Raw genomic sequence first — 17,257 nt, 5'->3', positions numbered from 1 at the left:
ATCTATGAGTATAAGTAACAGTTTAAAGTTGTCATCATTTCGTTAACATACTACCAAATGTTTATAGAAGTTTTTATGTAATTCTTATCTCCCAGTAAATTATTATCTCCTATCAACCAAAATACTATCACAATTTCTTAAATGTTTATTTTTAGTGATTTACTTTTTTGTGGGACAAATTTCATGACAAGATACAATATGCAGTCATACTTAGTAAATGCTTCCTGAAATATGTATCAATAATGCTGGTAATTTGCTTGTCTGCACAGGCTTTTTTGATGAACTGGTCACTTAAAGGTCAGACTGCTGGACCTTTTATTAAAGGGCCTGCCAGCAAACAGCACTGTTTTCATAAATGCCTGAAAGTCTTTGTAAGTCAAATTTAAGACAGCCATATTTAAAGGAAAATCAGTTTTTTACTATGGAGAATTTTTTTTTAAATTTAAAGGTGTGCATATTTTGTCTAGAGCTTAAGATCAGTCTACATTTTAAAAAATTATTAAAGTAATTCAAGTTTTTCCTGAGTATGCATTTTAAAAGTATAATGGCCATATGTGATGAGTTTCAATCATGAAATTCCAAAATGCAGAAAATCCTTATTTAAAAATCTGAAATGAAATTGGGTAGCTAAAGTACTTATAGCTGAATGAAAATTAGATATCCTTTAAAATTTAAAATTAGAATTCTTACTAAAATCAGTGTTTATTTATTTATTTATTTTTTTAAATCAGTGTTTATTAGAAAGTTATACTAACATCAATCTTGAATTACTGGCAATACTGCTATTACAACTCTGGAACATTTTGTTTTTTTGGTTTTTTGGTTTTTTTTTTCCCGGTACCGGGAACCGAACTCACGACCTTGCACTTGCCAGGCAGGCGCTTTTGCCGCTGAGCTAAATCCCCAGCCCCACTCTGGAACATTTTGTATGTTTTCTTAATCACTTCTATCTTTTTCAATTTGTGACTAGGAAAAATCTCATTTAATATAGAATGTGATATTAAAAAGTACTTACAGTTCAGTAAAAACTAGGCTTATGTTTATCATTTAGCTCACTTTCTTTTATGAGAAATTTCTATTACATAGTACAACAAGATATTGAGTACGTGGGCACATTTTCACCCTACTGTTCAAAAAAGTACCCTATACTGTTCTAAGAAGTTGTAACTATGATAAATGCTTGCTTGTTTCTAGAATGGTCAGAAATTCTTATTTTATAACAGAGAAAGAGAGGACAACTAGGGGCAACCAACTGTATCATAAATATTTTCCTTTTCACTTTTTCTACCAGTCAACTTATCCATAAAATAGCTAAAAACAAAAAACCCATCACTATTTTCTCCTTTCCAAAATAATTCTTTCACCAGTATTTCCTAACAATGCCAGCATTCCCTCAATTAGGTTTCTGACACTTAGGAGCCAAGATTGAGTGTGTCCCTATTACATTTAATGAGTTATAAAATCTCAAATTCTTATCTTCTGATAATCTTTCCTCATCACCATTCATTTAGATCTTCAGTGGCTCTCTAGTATTTTTTTGGTCTCTATCCAACTCAGCTTCTTCTCTCTGTTGTCTTTAAGTACAGTATGTGAGGCACCAAACAAATTTAACTATCATTACAGCAATTACTGTGTATTTTGACAATGGTTTACAGAATTTCCTGTAACTGGACTGCCCTCTTTCCCTCAACTCTTTAGCTCTGCAAGACTAAATTTAACCCACTTGTTTCTAATTCAAAAAGCCAATTCCTGAAGAAACTTTGACCAACCCATCTAGCTGTCCTTGAGAGACATAAAGTACTTAAATTTTATATGGTAGTTATTACTTTAAATCATGCGATAATAATAAATCTATCTTTATCCATATTAAGACCATGCTCCTTTAAAGTAGGCACTGAGTTTTACTAATCTTGTTTCTTCCAATGTTGACTTATAGGAGTCAATGAACTTTTACTGAGTGAAATAACAGCAAATTTTAGATTTTTCCCTTAGCTTTATTGTGAGCTATGATACAAAAGGGAATGCTAAGCCATTATTAGTCTTTGGATTAGAAAAAGTGATCTCAAGAGAACTATTTAAAATGCAACAGAAAAATTCTTTAATGTCAAATGCCTACAATCTGGGACAATAATGTACTGCCAGAAACTATAGTCCTCCCTTGGGTGTCTCAGGCTACTAGTTCCAAGACGTCCTGTGAATGCCAAAATCCAGTCAAATTCTTATGAAAAATGCCACTACATTTACATATTACCTATGCATACCCTCCTGTATTCTTTAAATCCCTAATTACTTGTAATACCTAAAACAGTATCATTACTATGTAAATATTTGTGATATTATATTATTTAGGGAATGATGACAACAAATCTGTGATGCAAGTAAAAAAAAATTTCTGAGATGGGCTGAATCCAAGGATGCAGAACCTGTCTGTGCATAAAGAGGGCTGACTATACTTCATAATATGACCAATTCTTTAATATTTTACTGAAATTCCCAAGTAGGTTTTCAGAACACATGGATCTTGGAAGTTTTATGTGGCTTTCTTTCACATTTCACTAGTATCCCAATAATCTACATTCACTGCGCTCTACATACAATTGTATTTTCTTTCTACTTAATGCTCTTACTTCTATATCAACAAGAATCCCTAGTGACTTATGAGGATAAACACTGTAGATTTAACAAATCTAAGAAGTTTTTGAAGTTACATTTAAATAATGGTCAAATTATAAAGTACTCTGAAATGTTAACATGGTAGGATTTCACTAAAAAATAACTTCATAATAAGATGAAGAAAGCTAATTTTAATAAACAGGGCTTCGTAAGAAAGGACTGAATTATTTCTAAGCTATCAGTTTAACTGTCCTTATATTTGAAGATGGTTTCAATGATTGATTTCTTGAGGGTTTTACAGTCAACTAATAGGGAAGACAGAAACTATGACGACACTACATGACGACAGAAATGGAGGCTTCAGAGTAGCTTTTAGTGCAGTAACTTCAGAGTAGCTTTTAGTGCAGTAACTTCAGAGTAGCTTTTAGTGCAGGAAAGCACTGGATATACCCAAAGAGAATATCTAAATATAGGCAGAAACAGTCTCTATTTGCTAATTCTAATGTAAATAGTGAGGGAAACAAAGGGGCTGTTAGAGAACTATTAAGTCAATGTGGGAAAAGTGTATCAGTCACTCATTTTGACCTGCTAAATTGAAAGAATCTTGGAGGAGGGGAATTCTAATCTGTGAATTAAGAAAAACCAAGAATTTTAAAATACCCAGTCTAGGGCATGTGCAATGAAAACTGGCATGAGGTTTAAAAGCTGCCCCACATAAATTCTAAGGTTTCATAGATAGGAACCTGAAATATGGTATTTGGCAACACTGACATGCAAATTTATGCCTCAAAATAAATAATGTAAGGAAGTTATGGCCCACTAAACTCCTAAATGGTTTTTAGCAGAAAACCCCTGTGAAGTACATATTTAAGAAATCTGTATAATTAAAAAATCTAAATTTATAGGATTATAGGAAGAAAGTAATTCGATGAGATCCAAAACAAACAAGGGGAGAAGTTATATCTAACATTTCTGTAAAGCTTAACATACACATATCTTCAACTTGTCTGCAATGACTAAACAGTACCACAGTACTTTCTCACCTGATACACCTATCAACAAGTCTAGGTATTGGGCAACTTGTTTTAGATTGTTAGAACTAATAAAGCTGGCTGCTACTGCTTCTTTCAATTAAAAATCTAATAAGCTAGTTGGAAAAGTGATAAGGAAGCCATTAGTCAGTTTCCACTGGGTTGGGCCTGTCACCTTGATACCAACAGGTCAACTTCCAGCAAAGAATGGCTGAGCTACAATAGAAATTCTGACTGTGTTTTGATATTAACACACTATAGAAAACTGTCCATTAACTTCTCTGGCTCTGGAAAACAGGCTGCAAGAAGAGAGAATATTACTTTTTTAATCCCTGAGAAACTATAATTAAAGCAACTTGCCTCACTTCTGATATCTTAAAAGTTCCTGCTATCTATGAAAAAAAAACAGATAAGGAGTATTTAGCTGTACAACAAATGATCAGTCAACTTCTACGGTTGTTTTATAAATGAAACAGAGAACTCTGTTAATGTTAGATACAAACAATGAAAACTAAAGCTCAAGCCTTTCTATTCTACTTTGACAAAAATAATGTATTTATAGGGCATCCACCAAAAGTTAGCTGAAAAATTAAAACTTTTCAAACTGACTAAATTTCTAAACAGACAGCTCTTTTTCCTTTTTCTTCAAGAAAAGTACAGTGTACATACTCCAAAATACTCATCTCTATCCTCATGTTTGTTTCCTGTGAGATTTTTTTTTTTGTCTTTTTGAGAAAAGTATAATGTACATACTCCAAAATACTCATCTCTATCCTCATGTTTGTTTCCTGTGAGATTTTTTTTTGTGTGTGTGTTTTTGAGACAGGTCTTGCTATGCAGTTCAGGCTGGCCTTGAGCTCACTTCATAGCCCAGGCTGGTCTCGAACTCCCAACGATCCTCCAGCCTCAGCCTCCCAAGTGCTGGGATTACAGGCGTGCGCCACCACGCCCGGCTCCTGCGAGATTTAAATCCTACATATAGTATTACTTTATACTGCTACAGCAGAACTATTTAAAAATTGATTTTATAAACCTGTTACTGTCAATTTTGAACTTCCTGTTCCAAAAGTGACCATTCAAATACATTTTTGTTAAGGAATATACATTATAAAAGATACTTTGAGAGAAAGTATCTTTAGAGTGACACACACAAGCAAATCAAGCCTAGGAAAGTTTTACCCCTTCTAGGCTATGTAGACCATGTCTTAGTATGACATGTACATGCAATACTCTTTCTAATGAAAGAGATGAAGTTGAGTCCGCAAGTGTTATCCAAAACTATGCCAGAAGACATAAATGCGTTGCCAGGCAAGGTTAAAAGAATCTAACAAGCTTTGTGTGAATTTTGAAAACACTGTCTGCGCTATTAAATACAGAATGATAGTAGTACTAATAAATATGTAGCAAAATAAATGAACAGAACATACACTATTTAAAATGTGTTAAGCAGAAAGATAAACCAAAGTATTTTTTGCCAAAAATGAACTCCAATACTTTATGTTTTTAAAAGTTAAAAAAATATATGCAATAGTTGTGAGAAAGCAACTGTTTTAGGGGGTTACAAGCCAGTAATGCAGATGTACCAAATACTACCAAACAAATTTAGCATTCAAAATTTCTCATCTGAAACTAAATGACTGTCTCAATACCTTGGTCTTGTACCTCCTCCAATTTTTCAATTTGAAATATTTTGCTCTGTTTTTGTAGCTTTTACAGAGAAATCATGTAAAACAGCACAAAATTAAAATAACTGGTTTATTTTACAGAATATATTTTTACATTAAAATATAACAAGTGGTTATTTCATATCATAAAATTCAATAGAATAGGCAAATCTTTTTTTTTTTTTTGAGACAGTGTCTCACTATGTAGTGCAGACTGGCCTTGAACTCACGACTATCCTCCTGCCTCAGCCTCCCAAATGTTGGGATTACAGATGTGAGCCACCATGCCCAGCTGTAACAGGAAAATCTTTAAAAAAATAAATAAGGTACACAAAATGCAGTGAACAGAAAAGCATACTTATAGTCTACATAAAATACAAACTGTCCTTTTGGTTTATTTTGCTGCTTTGTCTCATGCTAGTACTATGTGATTTTCCCCCTTATAACAAAGGTCAGCTTTATGCAAAGCAATTCATGCATACACTTTGCATGTATGCATTACACGTAAGTATTCATACCTATCCCAGAGGCTCTTTGATTCCTGAAACGTGTTCAAATGGAACGCTTGGTAGAAAGCAGTTGAAGGATTCCTGTGAGACCCAAGAATCAAATGGAAATGAGGTTGAGAATGTACAGTAAAATCACTACTTTTTCAAAAAAAGAGGAACAGGAATTTTAATACAGTGCAACTGCTTTAATTTAAAACAAAAGAAAAAAGGAAAAACCATGTAAGCTTTAAAATAACATTTTGAAAGAACTGGAAAATAGACAAAAATCTAGTAGACCCCAACCATCATTCAGGACCAAAATAAAAGGGTAACAATAAATAAAATTAAACACTAGCATCCAACTGTGTGTGTACATCTAATATATACATATGAATGTGACTAGTTCATAGGGCTATCAACACTATTCTGTATCACATGCCTTCATAAATATTTATTGGTTAAGCAACTTAACAAAGCTGTTCCCAGGTAGAATATTCTTATAAAATGTTAAGCTATACCTTTCTTAGGATTTGCTAAGTGGAAAGGGTTTGATAATAATGAAGATTCCTTTTCTGAGTTGGACTTGACATTTTCCCACTTTCAGAATTATTTATGTGCGGTTCTTCTGGACTAGCACATCTTTGTATGGAAGCTTTCTAACTCCCTATATTGGTATAATGCCCCTTAAAAAGGTAAGTCTATTCACCATAATCATCATTCATTTCCACCAGAATCACCCATTTCATCATAATCATCATTCCCTTGGGATATATTTCCTAGGGCTAACACCACAGAATCTTTTTGTGTGTGTGTGAAATGGTCTCGCTATGTAGTTCAGACTGGCCTTAAACATACTACATAGTCCAGGTTGGCCTTGAACTCACGGTGTTCTTTCTGCTTCAATCTTCTGAGTGCTGGGATTATAGACAAGCACCACCATACCTGGCAATACTATAGAATCTTAACTGACGGGCTCATCTGGATAATCTTCTACTATGTATGATTCACACTTGGTATCTCAGTAGTTTTTCAGGGAATAACAATTCTTTTAACAATTTTCCTTCCTCTTCAGCACAGTTGTATGGTCTCCCTTACCATTTACCTGTACTTCTGGGGAAAAAATACTTGTCAACGCGACTTTTAGAATTCTTGACCCACAGTGCAGCAGACTGCACAGAAGCTAAGAATGTTAAGTGCTAAATATGTACCAGACACTATTCTAAGTGTGTTACATTATTAACTCAATTTTCATGACAGCCCTAACAAAAGAGGGTTGTTGTTGGTCCCATCTCAACAGGTTAGAAAAGTGGATCAGACAGAAGTAAACTGCCTGATGTCACAAAGCTAGTAGGTAGCAATCTGGACCCAGAATTTATGATTTTCAATCAGTATGTTAAACATACAGCGAGACTCAAGGAATTGTGATATAGATTGAATTTAAAATTTCAACCATTTGGTACCTCTTTTTAGATAAACCAGAAAAGGCAGACAGAAACTAGCTGTAAGAGCATTACCAAAGCAGCTATTTGATTAATTAGATTTCTTTAATGTATACTTTTTTCTTTAATATACACTTGTTTGCCCTGCCCCAAAGGCTTTCCAATCTTTTAACACTTTCTCTGCCTTTAACTAGGTCTCTAATATCAAATGCACTCATTAGACCTGCCAATAACAAGGTTTAAGAGGCTTCTAAATTCTATTTAACATCTTACATCCTCTCAAAATATATGTCAGATGACTTTTTTTAACTGTACTTATAGATCAATGTGTCAAATCAAATGAAAACCAACCAAAAACTTAATTTGGCTTAAAAAACAAATAAACAAAAGAAAAAACCAACAACAGGCCCATCTAGGACCATATAATAAGTAGTTTGCTATCCTCACAGATCTGTTTGGGGACAAGTCTAAATGGAATGATTCAGAGAAAAAGGTAGTAAATATAGGAGGAAATCAAAGAGTAGGCTTGGGAATTATTTTCCAAGTTTAGATTTAAAAATTTACCAAAGACATTCACTTTAAAAATAAATATATTTATAAGGATAATTTTTAGAGAACGAACTTCAGATCCTCTGACTTTAGAAATAAATATTTAAGGCCCAATAAATCGGTCTGGTTTCAAATGAAGTCGTAAGACTTAAGTAGTGAAATCTCAGCATTTTTTTTGGCATAACAGTAAGTTAATCTAAAGGGAAAACAGAATGATATCTAGAGTAACGATAATTCCTGCAGTGTGAAAAGGACTTGTGAAACAGAATAAATAGATCCAAAGGCTTTTAGAACATACCAGAATACCCTTACAAGAGGTGACAATTAACAATCACTCTTTCTACACATAAGAAAATGAAGCCATTTGTAGTTTCACAATCTTATATGTGCAATAGAAAAATTTACACAGCTTAGATTTTACTGATTAAGTCTTATTATGAGAAATGCAATTTTGGGCTGGGGATGTAACTCAGTGGTATAACACTTGCCTAAAATGCACAAGGATAAATAAAGGTCTGACCACCAACACCGCCACAAAAAAAGTACTTTTCTTTTTGGTGTTACTTCTGGACTCCTTCAACAGAGATGCTATCTATAAAATGAAGCATTTTTAAAAAAGCAAATAGCAAGAAGTTGCCTCAAAATACTGATGAACAGGCACTGTTAAAAGGAGTTAAGTTTATGAAACCTAGTTAATCAAGAACTTCAAAGTTGGGTGGGGGAGGAAAAGACATTTATAAGCACTAACACTGGTCATCAAAGACAACTGGTTTGGGGGCTGGGGATTTAGCTCAGCGGCAAAGCGCCTGCCTGGCAAGCGCAAGGTCGTGCGTTCGGTTCCCGGTACGGGAGAAAAACCAAAAAAAAAAAGACAAGTGGTTTGGAATAGCATAAAATTTGAAGGGAGCAAGCGCTCAAGGAAAACTGTTAACAGGATCATTTTAAGGCGACAGTCTAAAACCTAAAAGTATCAAGAGGTAACTGAAATGTAAAAAAATCAGAATTTTACAGTTTTGGTCTCAAATTTTCTTCTATGCAAGAAAAAAAAAACTGAAACCAGTTTTTTAACAACTTATGTGATGTCAATATAAACTACCATTCTAAATATAGAGCCAATGAAGTCACTTTTTTGGGAAGATTGAGGTATGATTTATACTGATTTCAGGCACCTAAATGAAAACGCTAATTTCCTAATAGTAGATGTGTAAAACTACTAAACAAAATATATTCTTTCCTCCCTGAGTTTACATCCTGGATAGTCTGTTAATTTCCAAGTATATAAAAATAGTACATGAGAAAAGGATATAATGCACATAATAGATGACTACTTGCTTAATTTAGCAAGATACTATCTTTGTAGGGTTAACTGTAACAAGGAGGAAAAACACATACAGAAATACCAAAATAAAGTTATAAAAGCTAAAAGGGTAAGGTATGTGAGCCTTGAACTCAAAGAACACCTTGTTTTTGTTTTATACATGTCAAAAGTCAATTTCAGAGATTTCTGGGTAGAACCCAGGGAAATATAAAATCAACAAGGGTCATTTCTAATATTAATATCTGGAGATTATAAAAAATTAACGTATCATTTAAGGAGTTACAATACACCATATCAATGGCTACAGTTTTTTCATTTCATTCTATTTCACTGTGTGCCAAGTAATAAAGCAAAAAACTTCTAACTCTGAGAAAATACAAGAGCACTCACTGGCTTGAAGAGCTGAGTATATCTCTATACTCTGTCACTTAATAGCTAGGTATTCTCTTATATAAGGAACCCAAAGAATAAATTAAGGATAGATGTTAGGAAAGGGGCCAAAAGATGGTGGGAGTGAAGAGGGCAGAGAAAAGCAAGGGGAAGAGGACAAGATGAAGGGGACTTAAAAAGAATTAAGATGTGTTATGCATATGTACCAATTCTTCATGATAAATATAATCATTATGTACTGTAAACATGTACTAATATAAATAAAAATTAACACAAAAATAGCTATGGAGCCGGGCCAGGTGGTGCATGCCTGTAATCCCAGCACTTGGTAGGCTCAGGCAAGAAGATTTCTGTGAGTTCGAGGCCAGCCTGGGCTATATAAGTGAGTAGAAGGCCAATCTGCACTACCTGGCAGGAGCCTGTCTAAAAACAACAACAACAACAACAACTACATTTTCTTCAGAACTTCCTTCCTTAATCCATGAAAGAGGTGGAGTGGATTCTTCCTTATAAGTTGCTGAAAAGATCAAATGAGATTATGCATATATAGGGTCTGACAATTAAGGTGGATATGTATTTAACACAGCGTTATAATTTACATATTATGCTCTTTAAAAATCTTTTGGTAGAGTATGTTAAAATGTACTGAATGTTGCATCACCACTAAGGTACTATTGAGGCAAACAGAATACTTCAATTTAGAAGTAGGTGTTCCAAACTATTTGTATTTTAGTACATTCTACTGAATGAGAATTCTGATTTCTGGGACTCAATCCTTCACATACTCCCTAAACAAAACTTTTGTTCACAAGATTTTTCTTTAAAAAATAATCACTGAAAGGGGTACTGAATGGCTACCAATATTACTTTTTACAGTAAGAACTTCAAGAGATCTTTAATAACAACCATAAACTTACTATAGAAATCTCAATTTACCAAATTTAAGCCCTTCACTCTGGTTTCTGTTAAATTAATCATATCACTTTACAAATGTGACAGACTCTCACTCTTCCACATCATTATACAAACTGCCTTCTCTCTGGTCTTGGAAAATCATCCCTTTCTCTTTATCAGTGATCTAATATGAATGACCCATTTAAGATTCAGTTCAAAGTCAGCCTCAGAAGAATGCACAAATAATGCATTGATTCTGAGAAACTGGGTGACTAGTGATGTAGAAGACAGTCTTTCAATATCCTCTTCTGCACATTTTGAATTTTGAACTATATAAATGAATACCTGTGCAGAAAATAACTTTCAAACAGAAGACAGTCTATTACCTTCCCACACAAAATTGTTGCCAACAGCATTCATACTTAGTTCATCACATCTGATACTCTTTTCATATAGCCTGAGATCTTGGAGGGAAGGATAGTTTTATTTCTGTATTCCAGTACTAACTACTCAGAGCACAAGAAGTTGAATAGTTCACATATTACTGCTTTAAACATTTTCTCTGGCATCTGATATACTTAATCAGCACTTGCAAACTTAATTTATCACAAAATTGCCTACCGGCAAAAAATGGGGATTTACAAAGAGAAAGGTTTAAACTGGTAGTAATTTCATGAAACTCATCTAAATATGTGAACTCAATAGGATTAGAAGAAATCTTGAAATCTGACCAAATCTCAAATTCTACTTTCCCAAATGAGAAAAACTGAGAGAAGTTAATGATTTGACAAAAGACATCACAAGGTGGTAGAAACGCCAAGATCAGAACGTAATTTGCTCTATTGCTTACTACACCATGATGTCTGACCTAAAACAGCGTCTCCTTTTCTGTAAGTCCATACTATACAATTACACTTGCAGATCAAAACTGAAAACTCTCAGAATAATTTGTAGTATGACAAGGGACTACACGAGAAAGTTCACACCCTGAAATACTATATTCACATTTCTGTGATGTATGCCAGCCATGCAAATTGTCTTATGTTACTGGTTATTCATATATTACTTGCAAACCTAACTTACTACTTCTGTACTCTCCAAACTAGGTGTTATATTCACAGGAGGAAACAAGATTTACAGAACTAAACAACTAGCTTACATTCAACTGTATCAAATACTTAGCACAGTGGTACAACTTAAAGGGTAAGCGCTCATTTTTTTTTAAAAACAATTGTTGACATGAGTTGAAAGAAATGTAAGACTACAAACTTAGGTCTGATTTGCGGTTTTAAATATGAGAGGTCTTGAGCAGTGTAATATATATCCAATTTACTTGATCTAAAAGTAGAGATTATGTAAATATTTTAAAGATAAAGTTGTCAAATAATATACCTTAAATATAAACAGCCAAGTTTATAGTATATACAATATATTTATTAGTGTCATAGAATGATAAATAGAAATGATATAAAATGGCTACTCTTCCTAAATCTTAATGGGAGAGACCCTATTTTTGCCTTAAACAATGCCGGATTAAGAAGATAGCAAATACTGAGTAATTTGGTATGTCAAAGATTTGTTGTGGGAAAGACATTAAGTCAATGATTCAGGTATGCATATTCTTTGTGGATGCAGTAATTAGTATTATACACTCTAAAATGATAGCCCTAAATCACAAGCCCACTGGTTGAATTTAAAGAAAAACTATACGCTCAAAGGATGTTTTTTTTCAATGCAATTGTTTTGCAGCAATATTCCCTATAAATACTGTTAACTATTAAGATTTCTGATTTTAAAAAATCTGCTCTTTCCATTTATAAGGAATTAGTTAGAGAACATCATTCAGGCTACCTTTAACCAGACAGATCTGCTTTTGTAAAGCTTCTCCTTCCTCAAAGTTAAGTATTTAAAGAGTAATACAACTAAGAAATAAACAATATATCTTCACAAAATGAAATATATACTGATCTAAAACAGTTTATTAAAGGAAAAAATTAATTATTTCTCATCATTTACAAGTGTTCCTATCCCTTAAGACCATATTTTAGGTAATTCTTACTATATTTTCTTCCATCTTGATTATTTCCTATCATTTTATACTCTTCCATCTCCAATTTCTGTCATTTTAGAGGAAAAAAAAAAGCCAAAATCCTTTTATACTCTCCTAACCTATTCCTCTATTAGGAAAGAGATTTATTTGTCTATTTTTTTACCATTACCTTGGTGGGGCTACTACTCCTTAGTGGTGATGACTAGAGAACATAATTGCTTCCAATCTCTCTGGTACAGAGAAAAGTTACACTCCACTCCAAATGGTCAAGTAGCTGATCTATAAATCCAGTATCACACCATTTCCAAATCTGGGTCTTTTTCTTTTTTTTGCAGTGCTGGAGATTGAATCCAGGGAACAAACATGCTAGCCAAGCACTATACCTTTACCTATAACACCTATAGCCGCAGGACCTGAATAATATATCTAGTGTGTGATTTACACATCAATTGTAAAGAGAGAGGAGCAAAATTACCTCCACAATTTTAGACTTAAATGTAGTAAGGCATTCAACTAACATAGCTCTAAAAAGTGCCTATACGTCAACAATTCTGCCTCTTGGTAGACATGATCCTCTCAAACTTCAAGTTAAAAAACAAAAAGCGCTCCATTAAAAAAATGTATGTATAAAATTATATTTCTAGCACATCATTTAGTATTCACAATTTATAATATTTTATCAGTAGTCATTAACAAACTACGTAAATAAAACCATTAACAAGGTTAAGAGATACATGCCACTAAGGGATCTTTACAATCAGGTTTTCAACAGTCTTGGACTGCATTTGACAGTTCACAATTGCAGCCATTCATGAGTTCCTGGAATGCAGCCTACTGAGTTCATGTTGGTTGGTTATCTATGGAAAGCAATCTGTACTGTGTTCCTTTTAGGGCCAGTAAATTTTATACATCTCCCCATTTACAGTAAAAGAGTCTGTTAAATGTGTAGGTAGTTTAAATAAAATTTTGAAAGATCACTGTAAAAGTGGCCAGACAACTGGTTCAACCATCATTACATCCACCAGTTTATATAAAATTAGTCTGATAAAGTCTCAACAACTAACCATATGCCTTTCTAATGGCTACGAAGATACCATGGTCAGGCAATGATATCTGAGAACTTTTTGCATATGCAACTATGAACCCTTTTAAAGATGTGATAATATTAGGATGCACTAACATAAGGCCAGATTCTTAATATAAGTGATCACAATCTGTATTGGGTAATGGAACCAAAATCATGAGATATTTTCAATGTATCAACCTAAAATCCACTTCAGTTTTTATTCTCCCATTTTCCTTCCATTTCTCAAAATACTGTCTAATAAAGTCCTAAATTATTTTTTGTAAAAAAGGCAAACATTACTTGTAATATTTCATAAGGATATGAATCTGTCAACCTATTCACCAAGTTTAATTACTCTAGATCTCACATTCCAATTTTCTTTATTTTACATTTGAATGACTGCAAATAAAATGGTAGCAAATTTTAATTTAAGGAGACCCAAAATTACCATGTTAAAATTTTTAGTTAGTATTGTTCTCTCTAAAGTATTCATCTTGGTGATTTAAATATATGCCTGGAAAATTGTGTTATTCAATTTCAAGCGTCAAACTTTAAAATGTCTTCTCTTTTAAAACTGTTTTTCCTTTAAAAAAATACTCCTTCTACTTAATGGATTCATTCCTTCACCAGGTGTGTTGTTCTAGTGATAACATGTCAAATGTGTAAGATTACATCTTGGAAACTAACATGTTAAATTAAATACCAAGGAAAGGCTATAATAAATACTGCAGATGCACATTTGATTAGCAATGCAGATTTTAAGAGACTGGGGTGTGGGAGAAAAATGCCATCTTTAAAATGGGACTATACACTTGCACTATAGTTTAACTGCTGAAAGGATAAAAATGATACAGCAGTATTGGTAGTTCAATCATTCACATGTTTTGTAATGAGATTCCTGAGATTACCAGCTTTTAATACAACAAAAGGACAATAAATGCATCTTTGTGGTCATGAGATCATAACTTAAAGAATGCATTTCAGAGCTTCCACTTGTCAACAGATCTCTCTGCTTCATGCCATATCATCCTATTAAGATTCTGAGGCATATAACTACATATTCTATGAACTGAGAGAGGTTTGTAGAGAAGGAGGGAAAATGTATTCTTCAGTCATAGACATGTATGTTTAAGGAAAGGAAAGAAGGTTGGGAAACTAGTCATAGTCACTTCTTGAAGAGATATGGGGCAATGTACAGGAACACAGAGGTAAGGAAAAGGTTATTTACAAACTTATCAGGAAAGACTGGCTTCTGGCTGCTAGAAAAAGGAAGATTCCTGTTGACTATTTCTGTTGACTATTAGCAAAGGTAAAAAAAAAACAAGTTTATTTCAAGTTATTCGTATGTGTCCCGATGTGTAAAATGGGAGCAACCAGAAAAATAGAGGAATTTTTTGAATGGCTCGTGGAATCACATTCTTGGTGATCATATCCATATAAAATCTCTCAAGAACTAGCTAGCTGAGCTCCTTTATATTATTCTCTAAGAGTTCTTAAGTGAAATATGAGTCCCACAAGCAAAGTCACCTACAAAAAAAGATGAACTTAAATTACAAAAAGCAGAGAAGATGAATGAATTTTAGTAAGCATTTTTCAGACAGAACCATGTAACAAAAATATAAAGCTAATTAGAAGGGAAAGCTAAAGAAACAGGAAGAACAAGAATTTTAACATTACACTGTATTCTTCTACAAACTAATTATTCTAGAAACCCATAAAAATAATTTTGATCTTTCAACACACCTAAAACTAACCTCTCAAAAACCTCAATAAGTTCATGTGGAACTGCAAAATATGAGATTTTCTTTGTAATTTTTAAAACACTGTAACAAGTCGGTTTTAAGAAATTTGCAATATATATCAAACTTTCATGTAATATTTCCTCAAAATCACTAAAAATTCTCCTTAAACCATAGCCAAACATCAACTGTTGTAGCAAACGGTGTAACAAAACATCAGTTTTCACTTGAAGAACCATTAATAAAGCATCCCTTACATAGAGGGAGCCAACTACTGACATTTACACTTTTACTATAAAACTACTAATTTCAACAGCTAAAGTTTTTACTACTATGAAAATCTCACACCTCCCTTTCCCACAGTAAAAAACTTATGGAAGGTAAAAACATCTTTCCAATACATTTTTTGCTTAAACAAAAAACAGCTGTCTTAAAGAAGTCACTGGGAAGCTTTGTGACCCCCTTTCACTAAAAAGGTGAACACTTAGTTCATAATTAATGACTCTCAAAACCTAGACTTGACATTTCACTTTTATCTCTCCAGTCTTTCCAAATATAAAGGAGGAGATTCCTTACATGGGTTCTTTTGAAGTAACCAGAAGGCTCACTGGTTTTTTGGAATTGAAAACTTCTAAAAAAATTCATAGTTTAGCATCAAAACATAACACTAACAAAACGACCAAAAGTGTTCAAGCATGACTGCTAACTTAAAGAAAGGGCCTACCCTATGGGAGCATAGTAACTACCACCTTTAAAGGAAGATTAAGCTGAAATCTGTTTTTTTGAATTAAACACTGTCACACTCCTACCCATTTTAGTGCTTTTACAAAAACAAGACCAACTCTTATTACACACTTATTCCAGCAATTTAAATCAATGTTTACCAAACATAAACTAAGTTTTACATTTAAAACCGAAGGACTCAAAAACAGCTCTACCAAAGTTTCATCCCAAATTGGCCGTTCTTATCAAATTTCTAAAATAAAAAGATATCCATACCTGTCTTCATCACCATCAACAGGAATAGCTATGCTGAACACAGAGGTGGCAAGACTGTTCATAGGTGTTAACTGAAGAGGGTTTGCCAGGGAATCTGTAACAGGTGGCTTCACAACAGGCTTATTTTCAGCAATGAGAGAAAGTGGTGGTTGAGGTAGGGGTTCTGATTTTCTTCTAGTATCGTCAACTTGCCCGATTAAAGGCTGGGTCTGAGTCTGAAATTGACTTAGGTCAGACTGTGGTAGACTTGTTGGTGCACTGTGTGTGCCTTGAGCTAAGGGCAGCCCAACGTGCTGGATTACACTGCTGCTCCTGCTGACTGGTGTATGGCTGCTTAGCGGCTGCGACTGGGCCAGAGGCGCAGGTACATTTGGCATAGTAACAGAAGTGCTAGACACACTAGGCACGCTGGGAGCGGGCACGGCTGCAGGCACGTTTGGAACTCCGGGCACCACGGTGTGAGGGCCACCAGGCACAGCTGACAGCTGAGCACTGCCACCGATCTGCGGCGGAGGCACGGACTGAGGCGGCCCGGCCCCGGTAGAAGCCATGCCCGGCTGCGCCACGCCTCCAACAGCAGCCGGGGTCACCCCAGCCGGCTGACAAGGCGCGGCCTGCCCGCCTGGTACTAGTCCCGGTCCCGGGGCCACCGCGTCACTGGGCTGGGAAGACGTGGCCCTCATCTGCACACCCAGCGAAGAGGCATTCTGGCCGGAGCCCACCGGAAAGCTGGCCGCAGGAGGGGCGGCGGCCCCGGCGCCGGCGGAGGAGGGCTGCGCGGGGCTGGGCGGCTGGAAGGCGGCCGCGAGCGGCTGCAAGTACTCACTCTGGCCCGAGGGCGGGCCCGGCAGCAAGTGCGCGGGCTGCATCTGGGGCTGGGGGTAGGCGAAGTGCTGGGCATGCTGCGTCGCAGGCGCGCGGAGCTGCGGAGGTAGGGGCGCGGCCGGCTGCGCCAGGGTTACATTCGTCGGCTGCAGAGCCTGCGCGCCGGGCCCCGGAGGGGAGCCGCCCGGCCCG

General features: G+C 35.1%; 1 protein-coding gene across 1 annotated transcript in view; it reads right to left on the bottom strand.

The window, feature by feature from the left end:
- Tsc22d2 (TSC22 domain family, member 2) overlaps positions 1-17,257 on the bottom strand; it is a gene marked incomplete at its 5' end in the record, with an annotated part of 38,817 nt that extends 21,560 nt beyond the window's left edge. Inside the window, 2 exon segments of the mRNA XM_013518634.1 lie at positions 5,827-5,898; positions 16,241-17,257. Coding sequence (XP_013374088.1) covers positions 5,827-5,898; positions 16,241-17,257 — 1,089 coding nt within the window.

The sequence above is a fragment of the Chinchilla lanigera genome, unplaced genomic scaffold, assembly GCF_000276665.1.
Source record: "Chinchilla lanigera isolate Chin_1 unplaced genomic scaffold, ChiLan1.0 scaffold00047, whole genome shotgun sequence".
In the NCBI taxonomy this organism is placed as follows: domain Eukaryota; kingdom Metazoa; phylum Chordata; class Mammalia; order Rodentia; family Chinchillidae; genus Chinchilla; species Chinchilla lanigera.
Note: the sequence above shows the minus strand (reverse complement) of the source record. Positions and strands in the feature narration are given on the sequence as shown.